Source organism: Vulpes vulpes, chromosome 2, assembly GCF_048418805.1.
Source record: "Vulpes vulpes isolate BD-2025 chromosome 2, VulVul3, whole genome shotgun sequence".
Taxonomy (NCBI): Eukaryota; Metazoa; Chordata; class Mammalia; order Carnivora; family Canidae; genus Vulpes; species Vulpes vulpes.
The window spans coordinates 163,165,033-163,189,156 of NC_132781.1; the positions used below are offsets into that span (position 1 = coordinate 163,165,033).

The window sequence follows — 24,124 nt, forward strand, 5'->3', positions numbered from 1 at the left end:
ACGCTAACACGAGCAGTCCATCCAAAGTGTTGTTTCGACTTATCACAGCGGATGGCAGAGTCCTACTCACTCCCCATAGACATACTGACGTAGATCCAGAAATCACCAGGACAAACAGAGATGGTGCTGGAAAACCCCACATAGTCAAAGAAGGCAGCTGGGGAGAGACACCAAGTCTGCCCACCAACCAGGATAACCATACAAGCTGTGCCAGAATTCCCTGGCTCCCAGGTCAACACAGACCTCTGTGGCCCACTTGGATGAATTATTTATTTATGAATGGCTTATTTTATTTCAAATGGACAAAAGCATCTGCTATGTCATATTTAAACTAGAATACTAATTCATATAAAAAGATGAATACCTCAATTTTTTAAAATGTGGAAAAATAATTCACAAAGGAATACACATGGCCAAAACCTCATGAAAGAAATTAAACTTATCTAATAATCAAAAAATAACTTCAAATTCAATAATTTTTACCTATCAACTTGGTAAAAAGAAATTTTTAAGAGAAACAAAAACAGGATTAGAAAGCAAACATCCTCCAAACAGTGCTGATCAGAGAATTAATTGGTATCATTTTTTTTTGGATGGGATTTAGCAGTCCATGACAAAAAAGCTTTAAAACGTATACACACTTTAGCCAGCATACCCACTTATAGGAATTTATTCTCATGAGATAATTGGCAATTATACCAAGATGTATGTACAAGAACATTCCTAACAGTGCGGTTTATTACAGACTGTTTTCCATTAATTGCTAAGTGGAAAACACAATGGATCAGCTCAGTATGATAATCCAGTGCACGTAGCAGAATACTAAGTAGACATTAAAAAGTACTTTTGTGTAAACAGTTGGTTTATGTGGAATCTTTTATTTTGTTAGCTATTTCTGTATCCCTTAAGAATTTTTCCAATGAACTTGTATTATTTCTACAATTGGAAGAAAACATAGGCAACGACAAGCTGGAGGAATATTTTTATAGGTATAAAAGAATACTATTGACAACTGAATAAAGCCACTTACAGAAAGTATGGCTTAAGATGATGTCATTTTTTTTCTTTTTGGGTTTTTTTTTTTTTAAGATTTTACTTATTTATATAAATAGAGAGAGAGAGAGAGAGAGAGAGAGAGAGCGCGCATGAGCTGGAGGAGGGGCAAAGGGAAAGGGAGAAGCAGACTCCTTGCTGAGCAGGGAGCCGGACATGGGTGGACCCTGGGATCATGACCTGAGCCAAAGGCAGATAGATGTTCAACTGACTGTGCCACCCAGGCACCCTTACCATTTTTGTCTTAAACACAGGAATATATGAAGAGAAAAATAACCTGACACTAAATACATGAAAATCTTACTAATGGTTTTCTCTGAGAAGTGAGATTTTTCTATCATTTTTCTTTCTTCCGCTCATCTGAATTTTCTGCCTTTCCTCCACTGACTTAGTATAATCTCTAAATAAAAAAAAGGTTGTGGGTGGGGAGAGCAAGTTAGTCTCCAGTATGAAAGCCCAAGTGTGCCTGACGTAAGCCGAGGCCTGCTGACACTCCTCCTCCTGCCACCACCACCATCATCATCACACACACATCATTTTTTTAAGTATATAGCTTTTCCTTTTTTTATTGAGAGTCTAGCCTTATAATTAGAAATGGGGATAAAAATGTGTTTTTATATCATTTCTACCTTAGTTGGTCAAACCTTGGTTTCAAATTGTATTTCACTTCAGTGACTCACACACAGAACCCAAATATTAAGATCAATGTTAACTCCCAATGCTACACTACACAGCAGAAGTGCTGTAGCACCATTAGGCTAGGGTAGTGGAGAACCAACCAGAATCCCTTCCTTTCACATGAAGATAATGCAAAAGCAGCTAAAACTCCCACTCTAGCTCAAACTCAACAAAAGACATGCAACAAATCTATTTCCAAATCTTTATAATGACCAAAAAATATTTTCATATAATTAATCATTTTTCCTGACCCAGTCTATAACACAGTCCCTTTTAACAAAAGCAAGGGTACTTGACTATGTATATATAAACAATTTTTTACAAATTAACTTTCAAATGGAATTCCCTACTTGGAGAAAAAGAACTCAAAGGGGAAGAGCACCGCCACCCCAAGCACTGGGCGAGGTGTTTAACATGTTATTTTATTTAACCTTTACAAGAACCCCATGAAATATACTGAGCCCCTTTTTAAAATCAGGACACTAGAGAGAGTTGGTCATTTTACTAGAATACTAAAGTCACTAAAGTTTGAGCCAGGATTCAAACCTGGTTCCCTCATGTATGCATCCATTTCAATTTTCCTCTTTCCAAACCCCTCCTCCCACGCTTCACCTTCCCTCCATTATCCAGGCCTGACCTCCTTTCTGCCCTCACCACTGAACAAAGACTGGGTATTAATTTTTTGTCAAACAAAACATAGTCTTTGTACCACTCAATTTCTATTCAGTTTAATCCAGTCCTTTTGAAATAGTTATAAAATAATCTAAATTCAAAATTCAGTACACACTCCAATTTAGAAACAAATCAAAATTAAATCCTCCTGAAGCACAGAGGATGTTCTGCAAAGAACAAGCCAAACTATTCAACATACTTACCTCATGAGTTAGGGGTAAGAGTTTTCATATAGACCCTTCCTTATCAATTACTTGTTCTTTTCTAAACGTGTTCAAATTCATAAATTGAAAAAAATTCTCATTCAGTTAATGCAAATGTGCATCATTCAAATCCTCAACTGCTTGGTTGAGGTCTGAGGTTCCTACCCACTCTCAACTCACAGTAACCAGCTGACTGTGACAGAAACCACTCCCAGACAGAAGATGCCCCCTCATGCTGAATCAGCTCTGGTGCTGAGATACGTCTTTTGTGCATCCAGACGGCCCCCCAAAAACGAAGAGTCTACAGTGATAAAGCCATTCTGTTGGCTGTTCTCCAACTTGCCCTCCAAGGAGCTTTAACATGTTATTAGGTGGGGGCAGCCCGGGTAGCTCAGCAGTTTAGCGCCGCGTTCGACCCAGGGTGTGATCCTGGAGTCCTGGGATCAAGTCCCATGTTGGGCTCCCTGCATGGAGCCTGCTTCTCCCTCTGCCTGTGTCTCTGCCTCTCTCTCTCTCTGTGTGTGTGTGTGTGTGTGTGTGTGTGTGTGTGTGTCTCATGAATAAATAAAATCTTAAAAAAAAAAAAAAAAAAAACATGTTATTAGGTGGGACAAAACCTGTCCTGGAGGTCCGGGCTCCTGAGGCTCCTTTCTGTCTTTATTTCTCTGGGAATCTAGCTTGTTGGAATTTCCAACACTTTGACCTATACACTGTTTCTCACTTTCCCTGCCTGTTCCTGGAAGACAGACAATCCCCATCACCATTTGTGGAGACTGACAAAGGCGGAACGGGGAGACAAGAGGCTAGCATCTCGACAAGCCCACCTCGCAGTAAATCAGCTTGCAGAAGTCAGTTTCAGGATTTCCAGCCCACACGGTTATTCTGGTCTTTCAGTTCAAAATGCAGCCCATGCTCTCAAATATTAGAAGAGAAGGAAATTCTAAGCAAAAATGAAGACCAGTAATCATTTAAAAAGTACTCAACTACGAATACATACATAAATGTGTTTTAGTCCTCCATAAGATCACTCAAGTATTTTTCTTTTATGTTCAAATTCAACTAATATTTACCGGGCCAAATTCATCTATATCGAGTAATTTCATAAACGTCATCTCATTTGTAGCCAAACTAATGAGGAGCTTGTTGTCCTCATTTAAGAGTGAGGAAAAAGAAGAAAAGAACAGCCTCGCTTGGTATGGGAGCATTTCAATGAAAACATTTAATGAAAGTTATATCTCCGTAAGTTATTAACACTGCTACCTGGAAAATACCACACCTTCTTCTTGGTATGTTCACATTCCAGTCATTCTTGAGTTACAGAATTAGACACTTGGAGGGCTTGTTAAGGACCATAAAACTGCCACCCCACAGAAATAACTTTCTGGAGGCTAGAGACTGGATCTTTGGTACCAACTACTTCACTCCTCAGATTGCTTTAGAAAACCACAGGTTTCTTTTTAGAACTATTTAAACACATCAGTGCATCTGAAATATTCTGAAGATTCTAGAGTAAGAGAAATAAAGGGAATCTAATAGGTGGTGGCACATTATACTACAATAAGCAAACTTGTAGGCAATCCTAAAATACAAATTGAAAAACTAAACAAGTGGGCTTCTCAAGCCTGCAAAGTCCCATACCACAGCCATTGTTACCAAAGTACAGCACTGACTAACCCTTGACACTCTTTTTTGGAATTACTTTAAGTTTCATACCTACAACTACACAGATGTATTTGGAAAATCTCCCAACAATGGATGTTCAATAACTATTCACAGGTTTGAGGTAGGTGCCCTGATCAATACTCAATGGATCAACAAAGTAAATTATTCTAACACTGGACTATGGATGTTTAAGCATGCCATGTAACCCCATATATCATATGCAAAATATATATCATATATAAATATGGATATAGAGCATTTGTATATTTTCTTGGGAGATTTTCAAGAGGGCCCACAACACAAAGAAGAATAAGGAACCTCTGGGCTCTGCTAGCAGGAAGAGCACAGAGTAGGCAACCAAGAAGCTTGGACTCTCAGCAGGACTCCAGGACTGACAGCTTTAAGACATCAAGCAAGCCCCTTCACACTCAGATTTCTCACCCGTGCAAAGATTTAGGGCAGTTCCAGTACTCTTTTATTCCACAAACAAAACTTTCCAAAGGGTATATCACCAGTAATCTACACAATAGCACGCATGTTATATGCCAAATTTAGTGCTCCAGAACTTCGGACAGTGGTAAAAGCACATGCATGGTAAAAGCTTCACAAACAGGGGTTAAAAGAAGGCATAATACACTCCCAAAGAGTTCTGGGTTTTCTGGGGTTGTTTTGGTTTTTGTTTTTGTTTTTGCCTCAGACCAAGCCACCCATCTTGGGAAGATTATTTGGGAAGATCACTTCATTCTCCATATTTCAATGCCCTCGTCTGTTCTGAAGTTCCTCAGAAAAGAATATGATCGGCCTAGGAGTTTCTATGGCTAACTCTACAGCTACTCCACTTTTAAGTACCTAGTTCAAAATCTTCCCCTATTAACCACATAGCTTCACAGTAAACCAAAGACACCAGACATCACCATGCTTACTCCCACCACTTCTCCTTTCTAGACACTGAGACCAGAGCTCAGAAAACTTTTTCTGTAAAGACCGAGCAATGAATATTTTCAGCTTTGCAGGCTATTCAGTCCCTGTCAGAACTACTCAACTCTGCCACCATAGGGCCACAGCAGCCACCAATAACATGCAAACGAATGAGTGTAGCTATGTCCCAATACAACTTGAATCATGAGCTGACATGTGAATTTCATATTATTTTCATGTGTCACAAAACATTTTATTTTTGTTTATATCACTTAAGAATGTAGAAACCACTCGTACCTGCAGGACCATAAGGAACAGGTGACAGGTTGCATTTCCATGTGACCCTGGTCTTTTCCTCTGCTACTTACTCTAGAAGTTGGAATGAAGAGCTGAATAGTGCTTACTGGAAAAAGGTTCTACAGGATCAACTAGCTGACTGCTCTCTTTTCTTGCCTCCATTTTTAACTTAGAAATAATCTGAAATTAGGGGCCCCTGGGTGGCTTAGTCAGTTATGGTCTGCCTTCAGCTCAAGTCATGACCCCAGGTCCTGGGATCGAGCCCCACAGAGGACTCCCTCCTTCTCCCTCTGCCTGCTTCACCCCGTTTGTGTGCTCTATGTTAAATAAATGAAATCTTAAAAACAAAAACAAAGCCTAAAATTAGAAGTGCTGAGCTAGCAAAGACCAGGGAATGCACTTGCTAACATCTAATGCTAACAGTGCAGACTGATAAAAAGTTATTCACTTCCTTAAATAATTAAAGTCCTCTCATTATAGAGAAAGACTTATCAATTTTAGTTGAGATACAGTTCTACATCTTCCCGCCATCCCTGACTCAAAAGTTGTTGCCTAAAAGAATACCACCCAATAGAAGCAGTGAAGTATTGGTTTCTATTTATAAGAATGGGACAGGGGAGGGGCTACAAAAAAGATTAACAATCTGGATTGATTGATTGATTGATTTTAAAGATTTTACTTATTTATTCATGAGAGACAGAGAGAGAGGCAGAGACACAGCCAGAGGGAGAAGCAGGCTCCCTGCAAGGAGCCCGATGTGGGACTTGATCCCAGACCCAGGGGTTCACACCCTGAGCCGAAGGCAGATGCTCAACCACTGAGCCACTCTGACATCCCAATAGTACTGGGTTTTAAAAAGCGGAGAAAAAATATGTACTTTTGGTGGCTATGTAAATTAGTGCAATCCTTCTGGAGGTCTGTTAGCAAAATTCACCAGAGATTAAAATGTATATAACTTTTGACTTAACAATTATACTTCCAGAAACCTATCTTAAGATAACAGACAAGTGAGCATACATGTATATACAGCAAGTTTCATACTTGGAAGAACTGTTAATATCATGAAAAGATTAAAACTATTTAAATATCCAACCTGCTAAACAATGGAAGGATGGGATGAATTCTAGGTGGCCATAAGAAATAATGATGCAGATGGAACTATTTGACATGGATATGTCCACAGCATATTGAAAGAGAAAAACACGTCACAAAACCGCACGTGCTGTTTGATCTCAATTGCACGAAATGTCTATATATGGTGTTTGTATATGCACCAGTGTACATGAGAGACAGAAGAAAAACAGAGACAGAGAAGCAGACACTTAGAGGAATGTTCACCAAAATATTCACAAATGATTTTTACTTTGTTGTTTATAGTTTTTGGTATTATATACGTTACATTACAATGAGCATGTATTACTTTTATAATTTAAAAAAGGCTTATTAGGAATGCCTGGGTGGCTCAGTAGTTGCGTGTCTGCCTTTGGCTGGGGGCCTGATCCCGGGGTCCTGGGATGGAGTCCCACATCAGGCTCCCAGAGGGGGAGAAGCAGGCTCTCCTGTGTCTCTGCCTTGCTCTGTCTCTCATGAATAAATAAAAAATCTTTGAAAAAAAAAACTTATTAGAATTTACACCAAGCCCTAATGAAAACTATGAACTTTAAGTGATAACGATGCATGTGTGCAGGTTCATCGAGTTTCTAACAAATGTACCGCTTGCTGCAATAGTGGGGGGAGATGGCAGTGTACAGAACTCTCTGTACTTTCTGCTCGATTTTGCTCTGAACCTAAAACTGCTCTAAAAAATAAAGCCTATAAAAAAAAGTTTATTAGAACAATTCACAGGCAAACAACTCAGATGTTCATCTCATGGGAAGCGATCTGAGACCCATGGAAGTGAATCTGAAAGGCTTTTGTCAGAAGCAGTATTAGAATACTGCAGATGGCTCAGTATGGGGGGCAGGTGGGGGGGCTAGTCACAGCAAGTATCACACCAAGTTCAGCAGTTAAGCTGGCTAGCAAGCAATTCCTCCCCAGAAGCAGCTCAAAGAATGCTCTCCTCTTAGGAGAACCTGACAGTTCTGTGCATTCACCCTGAGGATACTTGACTGTTTCTCTCCTGTTGTTTCTGATTTAATAGAATGTTTTCAGTGAAAGCTTAGAGGACTTAAGACTGTGTTAGATAATCAAGGGCTCAAGAAAAGCAATTTAACACTTTGTCTTAGATTAGCTTTAAAATGGAGTTCTAGCTGGGGCAAGAGACCAGGCTGCTAAAAGATAAGCTGGTCTTAAGGGGCTTTAATGGAAGAACAAATGCCAAGATGAGATTTTAATGATAAGCAGTTTCTGTTATGTTAATAAGAGGCATTCTGATGCAAGTCTGAGGGTAAGACTAAGGTTGGAATAAATTAATGGGGATATACTAAGTTTTATTTGGTGTTTCTTTTTCTTTATAAGAAATATATACATTACAATTGATGCTTCCTATACTTTGCCTCATGTATACTTCTACATATATGTCAGATATATCTACTTTTATTTTAACAGAGCAAAAAGCGTACAGGTTTCTCTAAAGTATACATACCTTGTAATCGCAACTATCTGAATGACATCCAGTTGGTTTTTTAATGACAAGAAGGAAAGGCTAGCCTTGGCAAGAACTCAATCTTTAAATGTAATAAGAAATGGCCATGTCATAAGATTCACAAACTGTGGTAGTACACAAGTAGAAGTACCTTAAGTTAGCAATGCAATATTAACACATTTATAAGTAGAAGTCAAATCCCTAATAGGTCATGGCTCCAAATTACAATTTTCACCAAGCTGACTATGAACTCATACTACATATGAATTTCAACACAAATGAAGCTTAATTTACAAAAGACACTATTAATAATTTACATTCTATGCCCTAAAATATCCAATTGTTACATTGGGTAAAATAGGTATGATAAACTTAGGTGTAATATTAATGACATTTGGTCAAGTTTAGCATTATACACACAGAACTAGACAATGCATTTCCTGGTTTCCAGACATTAGCCTCACGGAGATTAGCATTAACTTGATAGAACATATTTGTTAGTTTCCCTTGAGAAATTTCTAAAATTAAAAGTGCCATTTATTTTCGGGCATAGTTTTGTGGTCAAGACATTTTTAATCATTCAGGCATTAGCTTGAATAATTAGTATCATTTTTTGGCTGGGCAGTTCTACAAATATAGCACTCTTTTACTTCAGAAGCAGTGAAACAGCATAATGTGATTATTCTCATGTTAAATCCTCATTTCCTAAGGCCCCCTGGATTAACCAGCATCAGATTTATTATAAGGGATTCACAACAAAGAAACTCAAAATTACTGGAAGGAACTGTAGGAATCTTCAAGTTAAGAAACATTGCTTGTCTCACTGAAAACAACAGCAAAATAACTCAGATGTACAAATGTCACAGAACTCCTTGATGCAAAGTATCCAGACAATTCCTAGGCATATTTTATTTTTAGGCCTCTGGATGTTTACGTGTAAAACAGCTGTGAGTCAATATAAGACCATCTGATAGAAATGCTTTTCTAACCACTGAAAAACTTCACTTGTTTTGATAAAGAGTCACACCAACTGAGATCCTATCAGAATGTGAAGAGCTTCCCCAGAGCACCTGATCCGAACTAAATTCCACATAAATGCTGAATTTGCATGCAACTTTCCAGGAAACAGTAACAATCTACTTTATCTTCATGGTTATCTTAATAAGGTATTTTTTTATTAACCCCATTTTTAAATTGAGAGCTTTGGGGCCCACAGGTTAAGAACCCAGAGAGTCACAAAGCCAAAGGCTTGATTTGAGGCCAGCCAATCCAATGAAACATTTTTAAATGCCTCACTGTCAGGCAGCTGACATGGGTTCTGGTTCTGCATCAATACCACTCTCAACATAAGAGGAACACTTTACCACATTCTTGACAGCTTCACCTCTGTGAGCAATATGCTAATGCTCTGCATGGTACTCTAGGACCATTGTGAGAACATGAAATAAACAAAATTAAAGCCCTGTGAGAAATCCAAAGAGCTATATAAATGTGCCATGTGCTAAATATATCCAACTCTGAATATTCCAGCAACCAGAGATTATTTTCTAAAACACAGAGAAGACCCTAACACTGTTTTATTTGTGGCTACCTCGGAAGTCTTTTATGTTATCTATCTGGAAGCCTGCAATGTAACAGACCAAAGTCTCCACTGTAATGTAAAACACCCTGAACAGGTAATAGAAAAAGTGGATTTGACATTTATTGTTGAAGACAGACAAGCAGCTTCAAAATACAAATGTGAACAGCACTCTGTGTCCAAAGAAACACATTTTCTCTTTAATAAAAATATTCTTGAGGGATGCCTAGGTGGCTCAGTGAGTGGAACATCCAATTCTTGGTTTTAGCTCAGGTCATGATCTCAGGGTGGTGGGACAGAGCCCCAGTCAGCCCCCAGCTCAGTGGGGAATCTGCTTCCCTTCTCCCTCTCCTTCTTCCCCTCCCCACTCCCTCTGTCCTTCCCCGACTCATGCACTCTCTCCCGAAAATAGAGGTCTTTAAAATATATATATTCTTGATTTTAAAGAACATTAAGATGACTTTTTAACTTCAAAATGTCAAATCCTGAGAGAATAGAATGATTTCCGAGAAGACGTACAGAACACTGGTAAAGAACCAGAATTCTTTCTTACCTCCCACATGTACACATTATTCTTAACCTGAGATCTTTTTTTCTTATCACCAACAAATGGCCCAAACTTTTTGCCTTTTAAAATTGGTTTAGTGGCCCAGACACCTAGAAAATGAAACAAATATTTTTATCATGTTATTGTGGTTATTTTAAAAACTGAAGTATTACAGTCAATTCTGTTTCACAAAATAGTTAGAAGGCTAACAAGATAATGTTAAATCAATGGAGAGCAAGTGAAGTCAAATGAAATTAAGTCTTCCACAAAGATTTTTCTTTTTCTTCTTTATATTCTTCTGTATTTCCCAAATAGCCTGTAGAGAACCTACATTGTTTGAGAAGTAGGAAAGAATGTTTTATATTTGTTTCTATTTTTAACAAGTAAAATTGCTCAGACGGTCCAATCACAAATACCTGGAGAACAGAACACCACAATCACAACAACTAAGGGGAAAAAAACCATGAGAAAGGAATGAAACTAGAAATAATTATTTAGACTCCTTTCTACTCTTCTGTAGATTTCATAGTCTCTACTGCACATGAATTGCTTTTAGAAAGGCTTGGAATGCTGTTTTATGGATAAATATTTTTGAAGTTTGTTTGCTCAAAATGGAACACACTTTCCTCTGCCATCTCCAGCTAAGTCTCCTGAAAACTTAGCTGCTGTAACAACTCACTTTGCTGAGCTTCAAACAGCCCAGAGCTACACCTGCCGCTACTCCGTCATATTCCTGGTGTGTTCTGTGCATGGACCAGAAGGCAGGCAGACAGGCTGAAGAAGCTTCAGGCAAAATGGCAGAAGACAGCCCTGGAGTCAAAGCAACCAGCACCGAAGAGGTGACACTCACTGACGACAGCCCTCTGGACAAGTTCCCTCATCTGCTCTCAGAGAATGCACAGAAGGAAGGTAGAGGCCTAGCCAGTCGTGCCCAGATAGGAGGCTCAAATTTCACTTTTCTGTAGGTATACAAATCCAATTTGATAACAGAGCTAACAATCAGTTAGTGGAGCTATACAACCTACCACTTTCGTGTGAATGATACAATGTAAGTACTTACTGAAGTCCATCATGTGTCAGGTACTGCAGACATAAAGACAGGCAAGAAACAATGGCACTCACAATCAATGAAAAGGGCAGATGTGAAAACAAATACAAAATAATGAAATCAAATATAATAACATACATTCAAGTTCCACTGGAATCAGAGAGGAAGGAACAAATACACTCAGTAGAAAGAAAAGGCCCAAGGAACAGTGGGAGGGAACACTTGGCTAAGTCACAAAGGATGGTAGATGGGTGTGTGGATATTTCTGGCTTAGTTTTATAATCTATGTCCACCCTGGATTCTTGACTGGAGAAGGCAGCGACACCACATAATCCTCTAAGTCTAAATGTAAATCTGTTTCTTTTATGATGAGCTACCTACCTTAAATGCTCTCAAAGGATGCCTGGATACAGGCGGTTCTCCCCCCAGCCCCCTCCACCCTCTGTGACCCTGGTCCTCACCAATCCGAGTCTTGTCAACAGCAGATGGGAAAAGCCTCACTTCCTCCGGAAGTCCTCGGAGCACATGTTCAGGTACCTCAGCCAGGCTCTCAGCAGCTGCAACAGGCTCAGTGTTCTGCAAGTCAAGAAACAGAAGGATCAGAGCGGAGGGAAGCAAACCCAGTCAGCTTTTTTCTTTTCTGGTCCAATAAGCAAATATGCAAAAATGTAACTGAAATCTGAAGCTGGCAAGCCAGAGCAAGGGGACCATGCTGGGAGCATTTCAGGAGCTGCTCTCTCTGATGGCTGCTGGTGAGTCTCTAAAGGAAACTACTGCAACCTTCAAGCATGTCTGTGTCAATCTATTTTGTTCCAACCACCTGTAGTCATTTTCAAAATATGTAAATATCTGGCACCATAATGTTTTTACTCCCACAGAATCTGAAAGTAAACACCTTACTTTTAAATCAAAGGCTACCATCAGCATTTTAGAACATTTAAAAAATAAAAATCAACACTCTCTACTTTAAAGAATACTTTCGGCACACACTATAAAGGACCTGCCAGCCAGCCAGACCCCACCTCATCTATGCTTTCATCCCTCCAGCAACAATAACCCCCTTGAATATTCCAACAGGAACACTACAACTTTTTCTGGGCCCTCAATGGAAATGTGACCTTTCCAGGAAACAGTAATTTCCCACTTATATCAAGTCACTAAATTAACAAAGTCACCAGAATATCACAGTCTTAAGAGATAGAGAATATTATACAATTACCAACCAAAATTAACTTTAATCTTAAGAAATAAGATTACTATTAAGTATGAATATAAGGGAACAGAAAGGGGAAATCTGAGCCAACTGGTAAAACAAAACTGTTATTTTAAAAACAACATTCAAACAAGTAACATTCAATGCATAACATTCAATCAAGGAAAACCAAATGTCTTTTAACTGCTACCCCATGGGCCCCAAAGAACCAGTGCATATCACACCACCAGTAAGAATGATGGGTTCTATAGTCTAGGTTTGTTTTTGTTTTTTTTTTTTTCACTCCAAGGGAAACATTTCTCAAGGACTTTCAAAGAAGCCAAAGTAGGCAAAAAGCAAACTCCAACCTAAAGAGCTTAATTTTTCCACAATGAAGCTCTTACAGCTTTTAAGAATGTTTTGTGCAAAGATGAGAATATCATCCAAATTTGTGTGCTCCCAATATGTCGATTTTTTTTTTTTTAAAGTATCAATAGGCTGCTTCAAGAGAAATAAATCCCACAGCAATGAGCAATTCATTATGAAGGTGTACTCTGGTCTGCTCTGAGTTGGAATGCACACAAGTGGGTATCTACAGCCTGAGAGTCATTTCTCCAACAAGGCAAAGCTGACAGTGTGGACACTTCAGAAGCACAAATGCTTTGATCCTGCTGGATCTGGATCTACAGCTTGGTCCTGACAATATCACCAAACACAAGTTAAATGCCTTGCAAAACATGGGAATATCAAAACTGCTCCAGAAAACGGGCCTTATGGTATTTTTTTTAAAGATTTTATTTATTGATTCATGAGAGAGAGAGAGGCAGAGACACAGGCAGAGGGAGAAGCAGGCTCCATGCAGGGAGCCCGACCTGGGACTCGATCCCGAGGCTTCAGGATCACACCCTGGGCGAAAGGCGGCGCTAAACCGCTGAGCCACCCGAGGTTGCCCCTTATGGTATTTTTAATTAGCTAAAATGTGAATAAATTTAGGACACAAACTTCTCACTTTTAAATATAGTACCCCCATTTTTAAATGTTTAATTGATTAAGTTATCTTGGAAGCATAATTTTTTTTTCCAATGGAGGAAAAGGTGTGAAATTAGTCGTCAGTATCCTAGGCTACATAATAATTATTTTTAATACTGATAAATTAAGCAAAATTAAGAAGAGTCTCAGCCAAAGCTCCAAGTCCTATCAGCACATGCCTATTTAGCAGAGTGAGAGTTTTCCTCTTCTTCTCAGGTGGGACCCTGACCTAACATTCAAAAGGATTTGACACAATTTAACCTCCCCAAGAACTTGGAAAAGACAGTGTGCCAGCTACTCTAACTGATACTTCCAGGCACTATGACAATAATACTAACAAGCTGATATTTCCTGAGAAACTCCTGGGGGCCTCAGTGCAAAGTGCTGCACTAACAGTCTTCTATGCATGACGGCATTTACTCCAAACAGCTCAAGGGACAAGGACCGACACTGCTTCTTCCATCCCCACCTCCACTTTCTCCCCCAACTCTCATCCCCAAAATACACAGAGTGGAAGAAACTGAGGCTTAGGAAAGTGGTCTAAGTTGCCTAAGGCCAGGATTTGAACCTCTGTCTGATCCTGAGCCCAAGTTCATAACCACTGTGCTATTTCCAGTTAAGATTCTCCTGGATACGGTCGGAGGACCTAATGTAAAACATGGCTAACTATAGTTGATAGCACTGTATTACAGGACTGAAATTTGCAAAGAGAGTAGAACTTCAATGTTCTCACCAAAAAAAAAAAAAAAAAAAAAGGAAAAAGGTAAATATGAGAGAGATGGATGTGTTAATTAACTAGATGGTTAACAGATCTCAAAATACCACAATGTATACTTTAAATATCTTACAATCTGTCAATTATACCTCAATAAAGCAGGAAAAAAAAAGAAAAGAAGATTCTGCTGGAATATAATTTGAGAACCTGTGCCCTAAAACTTTCAAACTTCCATGGAAGGGTCAGCAGGAAATGGCTCCTAAGGGAGGAATGGTCATTCCCATAGGAAATTTCTAACTTAGTGTAATACGAAGATCATGTATGTTAACATGTTGCTACACATGTAAATATAAAACACCTCAATAGAGCTCCCACAGGAAAAAAGATAAGACAAATTCCTATGCATTTATTTACCTGCCTTTCAGTGAGTCCATGTTTTTAAATTTGGGCTCATTTAACTAGGGGAGGAAACTTTTTTTGTTTATTTTAGTATCTTTCACACAACAAGACTCAACTAAATTCAAGGACCCCAAACACAGCAAGCCAACCCTGGCCAACTCTAGGAACTTCCTCTCCCCTTCCCAGCTGCAAGGCTCTGGCTGGAAATTGCCTCTCCCTTTCCCTATTTTTCCTTCATAGCCCTTACCACAATTTTAAGTAATTATTTGTATAATTATGGGTTTAATGTAGCTCCCCTGATAAACGAAATGAAGACAGATGGTGTCTATCTTACTCAGTGTTGCATTCCCAATGCTTAGCAGTAGACGTGACATGTTTGTTGTCACTTGAATACTTGAATGAGTTAATAATTCTTATAAACAGAACTGAACCTTTTTTGGGGGGAAAAGGAGGGCTAGAAATAAATAAAATAACAGAGTTACCAATCAGAAAGCATTTTCTCTGTGTGCCTGAATTTCTTGAATTTGAGGTAGGTATATTTCTGAGTCAAGAGAAGAATTCTTTTTTAGAAAATGTGATATATGTTCTCAATTCTAAGTAGCCAATTTACAAGTAAACCTTTGGAACAAAAGAATATTTAAAAACAATTTCTCTCCCCTACATACTTATAAACTGGGATCTCATTTTTATATACATATGTGTGTGTGTGTGTGTGTGTGTGTGTGTGTGATATCCTTAAGGCATTAGATACAATATAATACTCTAAACAAGGTCATCCTGGTTCTTACACTAAAGATCACAATTTGATCCTCAGAGTATTTCCCAGATTAATTTTCTAAAAGAAAGTGCGGCATCTACCCAGTTCCTGAATCCCTTCTATTGAGCCAGGCAACATGTTAAGCATCTCATTTGCCTTAACAATGTGTCACTCTAGCGAGGAAGACAGGTAAAATCAAGCAAGGATATACACCGCCTAGTACTTACTGATGCTTGAGGAAAAACCAAGCACAAGAAAGGACACGGTGACAGAGATGGGTAGCGTGCTTTTTGGACAGAAGCACTTCAAGAAGACCTCCCCAGAAGTGGGAAGGGCACCGTGTGACCGTACAGGGGGCAAACATGCCCAGAAAGGTAATCAGCAAGGATGCTGGTAATCCAGCAAGCTTGGTATGCTCAGAGAACAGACAGGCAAAAAGACCAATGTGTCAGGAGCAGAGAAGGTGAGGGAAAAGCAGCTAGAGCTGAAGCGGCAGAGGCAGGCAGGGGTGGTACCTTAGGAGAAATGATCACCCACTGAACTGCAGAGACTATCAGGAGTAGAGGCCAAACTACAAGCTCCAGGAAGGAACCTTGGCTGCTCCTTTCTCTGGAGTGGCCTACAGACCCCCCACCACCCTATCCTGGCTGCCCCAGAATAAAGGCACGTTCCCGTTTCAAGGGTTTCTGACTTGAATCACATGATGAGCACAGAGGACGTTACAAGGACTTCTCTACTTTCCTATTATGTAACAGGAAACCTAAGAACTGGTTATTTCACTTAGTGTAGTATAGCCTCCAAACATGTATCAGTGAGCTGAGCTCAAGCAGTATATGTTAAATTCAATGCATTAAACTTAAGCTAATTCAGTAAGTTACTCAGTTATTAACTATCAGTTGATCTCATTAAATCAAGGTCTCCAACTTCCTAACTCAAACTCAGAGAAAGTCAGCATCCCCTCCCCTCCTCAGCTCATGGCCAGGAGCAGTTCTCCTTCATTCTTTCAGTCTACCATTTGATAACTTACACTTCCTGAGAACCTGTTCCAGGATGGCACTGCGCTGCGCGGTGAAGATATGATGGTTAACAGAGCTGATCCAGGCCCCCTCATCACAAAGCTCTTTTAGAGGAACTGTTGTTTCCTTTCCCTACTACCAAATACCTTCCCTTTGGCCCATGATGACCTCCTCATGCTGGATGGCAGGGGAGCTTCAGGAGAAGGACCTTTACTCCTTCCTCTGCGCCAAGCTCTGGGCTGACCATTTTTCCTTTATTACTTCACAACAATCACAGCTAACGTTGATGGATACTCAGGACACAACTCAGAAACTCTTCCCAGCTCTTTTTATACCTCATCTCATTTAATCTTTGCACCACCATTCCAGTGGCGGTGCTTTCACTTTCCAGATGAAACTGAAACTTGCCCACAGTCGCAGGTAGCGAGTGGCAGAGCTAGGATTCAAACTCAGACAGTCAGGCTTCAGGGTCTGGATTCTCAAATATGTTGCCACAGAGCTGTCCTGTCAAGTACCTATCCCAAGCCATGTGGTTTTAAAGCAGTAGAGCCAAGATAAAATCCAGATGGACTCCAGAGTACATATTCCAACCACAAAGCCAGTGGGGTCTCTCACGATCATCCAGGGCCACCTGTCGGGGGCCCACAGGTCAGGGCTACTTTTACAATCATACTAAGATGTTACTTGCCTTTTTCACTCTCAGGTGAGTAGAGGGGAGTATTCCAGGGGTTATGGCAAGTGATGATGTCATCAATTCCACTGGCTAATGGATGTGTGATGGCTGGGATAAGTAGCTTCTGATCTCAAGTTTTAAAATTTTCTAATTTGTATTTTAAAATTTTCTGATCTATGAATAAAGCTTGTAGTCTTACTCCTGAACTAGGTCTATTTCCTGGTTCTGATACTGTAATACAGTAAGATGTTACCACTGGGTAACAAGGACTCTCTGTACTTTTGCAACTTCCTGTGACTCTATACTTCCAATTAAAATTTTTGTTTCAAGGAGGCCTGGCTGGCTCACTCAGTAGAGCATGAGACTCTTAATCTCCAGGTCTTTGAGTTCAAGCCCCAAATTAAGCTTTAAAAAAAAAAAAAAAGTGTTTCAATTTCTAACATGGTAAATACCCAGAGATCTAATCCACATAGGCAAAAAGCTTGAGGACTACTGCACTAAACAGACCACCTCTGCTCCTCCTGCACCTCCCACCTCAGGCCTGAGAAGCAGAGAACAAGAGAGATCTGAGAGACCAACTGGAGAGAGGATAGGAACCAAAGAGGAGAGTGAGGATGGAGGGCCTGGACTGCACATTTGAGTCCTACCTCCCTTACTTCTTGACTACAACGGGAGGGGCTGCTCCCTACAGGCACATGGGGTGGGGGGGTTCATGTTAAGGGTTTCACTGTGAATCACTAAAGGAGAATAAGCAAAATAGATGAGAACAAACTGGGATAAGCAGCTTCAAAGACAATAAAAGGCAACAACTTACTGTTCAGAGCTCCTGCACAGGTGGGAGAGAAAAGCAGAAGACAGATCCCACCCTTGACTCAAAGCACCACTAAGGGGGAGCGGGGACCCCCACACACACACACACACACAGGCAAGAGCCATAAGGGTACCACTTTGCATTCATGCCCTAGGCCTCCCGCCCTGCCCTAAGGAAGCCTGTCTCCACTGTCCTACCAAGCAGGATTTCCCTCAAGACTCCATAAGAGCACATAGGCCACTTCTTGGGGCACTTCGTACTTTGTGAGCACTTACTTGGTCGGCCTGTTTAAGGGTCTCCCCACCAGAGGCAAGTTTAGGCTGCAGACACAGGGGGCAGGTTCTATTTCACTCGTCACCGAACCCGGTGCCTGACACAGGATGCCTCGCTCGGAGCAGTGGTTGCTGCAAACAAACACACATGTATCCGGCAGTCAAGTGCCATGAAGTCTGGGTGCAGAGACGGTTATAAGAGGGTATAGACTCAACTGGCAATGGAGTCCAGCAGAGTGGATGAGATCAGAGAACGAGGCACAAGCGAGGACAGAGCCCTCAGGATGCCACCAAGAATGGAAGGAAGATAGGCCAGGAGCAATGTCACAGAGGCAGAAGGGGTTCCAAGAACATGGTGTCAGAAAAGCTAGGGAAAAGGTTCAAGGGAGGGGTAGAGGTCAACAGTCAAACACGGCTGCTAAACCTGCAGTAGGTTGTATCGGATCCCTTTCTTTAATTCCCGCCACCACCATCATCCTTCCAACCTGAAATACCACAGCTATCTCCTCTCATCCCACAAATGTCCAGTGAGTGCCCCATGGGCTAGCTCTGTGCTACCTGAGAGCGCAGCCCTGAAGACAAGGCAGGTTCTGCCCACCTGACAGGGTGTCCCCTTGGAATCCGATGAAATCAAGAGTGGGACAGATAAGGAGTAGACAAGGTCCGAGTAAGGAGTAGCTGAGGGATGGGGAAACACTGGGAACCTTTCCCCTAAGATCAGGAACACAACAGGGATGTCCATTCTCACCACTGCTATTCAACATAGTACTGGAAGTGCTCGCCTCAGCCATCAGGCGACAATAAGAAATAAAAGGCATTCAAATTGGCAAAGAAGTCAAACTCTCCCTCTTGCAGATGACATGATACTGTACGTAGAAAACCCAAAAGCCTCCACCCCAAGATTGCTAGAACTCATACAGCAATTTGGTAGCGTGGCAGGATACAAAATCAATGCCCAGAAGTCAGTGGCATTTCTATACACTAACAATGAGACTGAAGAAAGAGAAATTAAGGAGTCAATCCCATTTACAATTGGACCCAAAAGCATAAGATACCTAGGAATAAACCTAACCAAAGAGGTAAAGGATCTATACCCTAAAAACCACAGAACACTTCTGAAAGAAATTGAGGAAGACACAAAGAGATGGAAAAATATTCCATGCTCATGGATTGGAAGAATTAATATTGTGAAAATGTCTATGCTACCCAGGGCAATTTACACATTTAATGCAATCCCTATCACAATACCATGGACTTTCTTCAGAGAGTTGGAACAAATCATCTTACGATTTGTGTGGAATCAGAAAAGACCCCGAATAGCCAGGGGAATATTGAAAAAGAAAACCAGAGCTGGGGGCATCACAATGTCAGATTTCAGGTTGTTCTACAAAGCTGTGATCATCAAGACAGTGAGGTACTGGCACAAAAACAGACACATAGATCAACGGAACAGAATAGAGAACCCAGAAGTGGACCCTCAATTCTATAGTCAACTAATATTCGACAAGGCAGGAAAGACTATCCAGTGGAAAAAAAGTCTCTTCAATAAATGGTGCTGGGAAGATTGGACAGCCACATGCAGAAGAATGAAACTAGACCATTCTCTTACCCCAGAAACAAAGATAAACTCAAAATGGATGAAAGATCTAAATGTGAGTCAAGAATCCATCAAAATCCTAGAGGAGAACACAGGCAACACCCTTTTTGAACTCAGCCACAGTAACTTCTTGCAAGGTACATCCATGAAGGCAAGAGAAACAAAAGCAAAAATGAATTATTGGGACTTGATCAATATAAAAAGCTTCTACACAGCAAAAAAACAGTCAACAGAACTCAAAGACGACCTACAGAATGGGAGAAGAGATTTGTAAATGACCTATCAGATAAAGGGCTAGTATCCAAGATCTATAGAGAACTTATTCAACTCAACAGCAAAGAAACAAACAATCCAATCATGAAATGGGCAAAAGGCATGAACAGATATTTCACAGAGGAAGACATACACGTGGCCAACAAGCACATGAGAAAATGCTCTGCATCATTTGCCATCAGGAAAATACACATCAAAACCACAATGAGATCCCACCTCACTCCCATGAGAATGGGGAAAATGAACAAGACTGGAAAACAACAAATGTTGGAGAGGATGTGGAGAAAGGGGAACCCTTTTGCACTGTTGGTGGGAATATGAACTGGTGCAGCCACTCTGGAAAACTGTGTGGAGGTTCCTCAAAGAGTTAAAAATAGAGCTATCTGGGGATCCCTGGGTGGCTCAGCAGTTCAGCACCTGCCTTTGGCCCAGGGCATGATCCTGGAGTCCTGGGATCAAGTCCCACATCAGGCTCCCTGCATGGAGCCTGCTTCTCCCTCTGCCTGTGTCTCTGCCTCTCTCTCTCTCTCTCTCTCTCTCTCTCTCTCTCTCTGGCTATCATGAATGAATAAATAAAATCTTTAAAAAATAAAATAAAAATAATAAAATAAAATAATTTAAAAAGGGGGGTAGCTGCGGGGACATCTTAGAGAAGATCACACACACAGACACTTGGACTTGAAAGATGGCAATGGCCATGTGCTAAGGACTGAGCATTTCGGGGGAATACCCCAAGGAAACAAAGGCTTGGCATGTTTAGGAACAAAATGACACACTGTGGCCGCGTCAGAGTGGGAGAAAGTCAAGGCGGCTGCCACCAGAACCTACAGAACCGTGAAGGCCTGGGGAGAGACTGGAGTGCATCTGGGGAGTGGTGGGACACTGCTAGAGGGTCTTGGGCAGGGGACTGACATGATGTGATGGGAAGGTTTTCTGGTTTCCAGCCTCTTCTATATTCAACTTCCCTAAACCCTCTGCCTTCTTGATCAATCATCCTATAAAGCAACTGCCTCAGAACTCTTTTTAAAAACATTCTAAATAAAACCCAGTAGTTACTCTACTGGTTTTAGAGTCCTTCAAGGTTCAAGAGAAGCAAAGTAAATTAGGTCCTGAGAGCTCTTCTAACTGGCCATACCCCTTCCCCTGGTCCAGAAGGAAGGTTATGCTGCCTCCTAGTGAGTCTGCCACGGTTGAGACTCGGCTGCCAAACCTCAAACCACTTTACTTTCACCAAGGTGGCAAACTTTGGAGCCACAGGTTTTCAGGTCACATGGAGTTTGTCTGGTCTATCCATGGCTTTAAAAAAAAAACTAGAATTCTATTGGAAGAAATCACAGAAAAATCCCAATTTTACTCTTAAAGTTCCTCCCTGGTCCCTACAGGCCCTTCGCTTTGGAGGTCCTCCTTCTCCTTAGGGTCTTTCAACAAGTCAGGCTTTTAGCTGACAGGGCTCCCAGACCACACTGATCCTTCTTGCCCTCAATTCTTCTGACCAGTCAAGATCTTCTACATCCTTCCCAGGTCAAGTTCAAATCCCAGTTCATCCATGAAGACATTCCAAACAACTCCTGGTTAACTGCCCACCTTCCTGACTTCCTGACTTCCTATATGGTCAGGATTATGTAGTATAAATACAGAACTCAAGGCCTGCAGAGAATGGTCCCATGGGGAAAGAGATGGTCAGCAAAGCAGATAATGAGGGGGTTTCCGTGATAATCCAAACAAGCAATGCCTTGGTCTAAACTAAAGCACTGACAGTGCTTAGAAAGTATGTTATAGAGCAGAATCCACACTTGGTTACCAGCTAAAAATAATGATGATAACGACAACACTTGCACAGTGTTTCTTATTTGCCAGGCGCTGGCCTTTATGTTTATTAACTCATTTACTCTTGACCACAACCATATATGGTAGCCACCACTACTATCTCTATTTAACAGGTAAAAGAGCAAATACTAAAGCATCAAGTGACTTGCCCAAGGTCACACAGCTGGAGTGGCAAGCCAGGACTGAGGTGGAATGTGAGTCACCAGACAGCAAAGGGGAGGAAGAGCTAAACAATCCTACAACCTTTTTCTCTACCAAAGCATTAATAACAAAAACTATAAGCCTTCTTGCCACAGTTATAGGAGGAAATGTTATCCACATTACTAACTCTTTTTCAAACTTCAGAAATAATGTATTTTCATTCAGAAAGACAAGGCCCCAGATCTCATAAAAAAATTGCTAATTTATCTCATAGAATACATGATTCAGAATGAAACTTAAGTGCCACCATTATTAAACATGTTAATTTTCTGAACTATACATTCATTAATTGAGGTTTAAGTCCTAACACATAGGAATCACCTTACTTGGAAGTCTCTCTCTAAAAAGTCTGAAAAATCAAATTTGCATTTATAATTACTTATAAAAATGCAATTCTAGGGGTGCCTGGGTGATTCAGTCAGTTAAGAGTCTGCCTTTGGCTCAGGTCACGATCTCAGGGTCCTGGGATTGAGCTCCACATCAGGCTCCTTGCTTAGCAGGGAGTCTATTTCTCCCTCTCCCTCTGCCTGCCACTCCCCACTGGGATGTGGTGTTTATCAACCTGGCACTGGATGTAGGTACTTATCAACCTGAACCTGCTTGTGCTCCCTCCTTCTTCTCTGTAAAATAAACAAAATCTTTTAAAACTGTAATGCCATATTAATAATATGCTAAAACATGGTTTCGTATTTCAATTAAAAGTACTTTCAATTTTTATACCATATTTGGCAATATCTAGGATTAGGAAAAAAGTGGGGAAGATAACCTAAAATGAAAGAGAGTCATTCACGGTTTCGCCAAATCTTTAGAAATACAATTATAAGCAAATTTATCTGGATGGTCAGACTGTCTCCCATAAAATGTCCTCTGTGAAAGGAATAAATTATTGATACCTACAACAACATGGATGAATTTCAAAAACACGATGCTGCTCAAAAAGGAGACAAACACAAAAGACAAGTGCTAATGATTCCACTCGTGTGAAATTCCAGAACAGGAAAACACAATCTACAGGGACAGAAAGTCAATCAGTGCTTGCCTGGGCAGGGGCTGAGGGGGCGGGGGGACACTAACTGCAGAGCAGCTAGAAAGAACTTTCGGGGCAGTGGAAGGAGTATCCTACATCTTGAGAGCACTGGATGTAGGTATTTATCAACCTGAAGACTGATACACTTCAAATGAGTACATTTTAATGCACAAATATTATACCTCAAAGAAGTTTCTAAAGTAAAATAGGGGCACCTGGGTGGCTCATTTGGTTAACCAACCGTCCAACTCTTGGTTTCAACTCAAATCATGATCTTGCAGTCATGGGATCGAGCCCCACATCAGGCTCTGTACTTAGTGTGGAGTTTGCTTCAGATTCTCTCTCCCTCTCTCTTCCGCTCACTCTCTCCTCTCTCAAATAAATAAATAAATAAATAAATAAATAAATAAATAAAATCTTTAAAATAAAATAAGTAAATGACTTTTACACTCTCCTCTTTAAACCATGTCCAAATGAAACTTTGATGGTCCCAGAAAACAAAGGATAAAAACAATGATGCCGAGAAAATTTTTTTTTTCTTTTGAGGCTTTTTTCTGACCCAACTCAAGCATTCCTCTGCTCAAAACCCTCCAAAGGTTTCCCATCTCCCCAGGTAAAGTCTACCTGATCTTTACAATGACCACAGAGCTGAGCCCACACCTCTCTGACCACTCCTTCCTCCCTCATGTGCTCTGCTCCAGACACACGGTAGCCTTAGAACCAGCCTGCCCCATTCCCTACCTCCCCCTCCAGACAGATACCACTGGAATGGAGAAGGTAACTCCACTACAGAGAGTCATGTAGCAGGACACTGGCATTGGCTGCTGTTACATGAGGCTGAACGTACCATCTGAGATAGGCAATATATACCAATGGTTTTATTTTTAAACATACAAAAATAAGCAAGTTTTACTGGTATTTCATTTAAATTTATAGCAGCAACTCTTTTTACATACTCCACACAGGAAACAACCATAAATGTATCTGTTTTAGTCAATTTAATTAAAGCACCTAGTTTCTTAAATATTCAATTTAATCAAAACACTGGAGAGAACCAGCAGTGGCTGTACATCGCTTTGCACTGAGCATATGTC

General features: G+C 40.6%; 1 protein-coding gene across 9 annotated transcripts in view; it reads right to left on the reverse strand.

Annotated features, from left to right (window-relative positions):
• Positions 1-24,124, reverse strand: part of PRDM2 (PR/SET domain 2) — a 119,907-nt gene that overhangs the window by 75,358 nt on the left and 20,425 nt on the right. For 7 of the 9 annotated variants that reach the window (XM_072751151.1, XM_072751147.1, XM_072751148.1 and 4 more), the window contains 2 exons: positions 11,703-11,817; positions 10,200-10,303 (listed from right to left, as the gene is read on the reverse strand). In XM_072751151.1, the coding sequence (XP_072607252.1) occupies positions 10,200-10,208 (9 nt within the window). In that variant the 5' untranslated portion in view covers positions 10,209-10,303; positions 11,703-11,817. Of the gene's footprint in view, positions 1-3,430; positions 3,447-10,199; positions 10,304-11,702; positions 11,818-18,108; positions 18,238-24,124 lie in introns of those variants that run through there. The other 2 variants (XM_072751154.1, XM_072751155.1) reach the window with 2 other exon arrangements.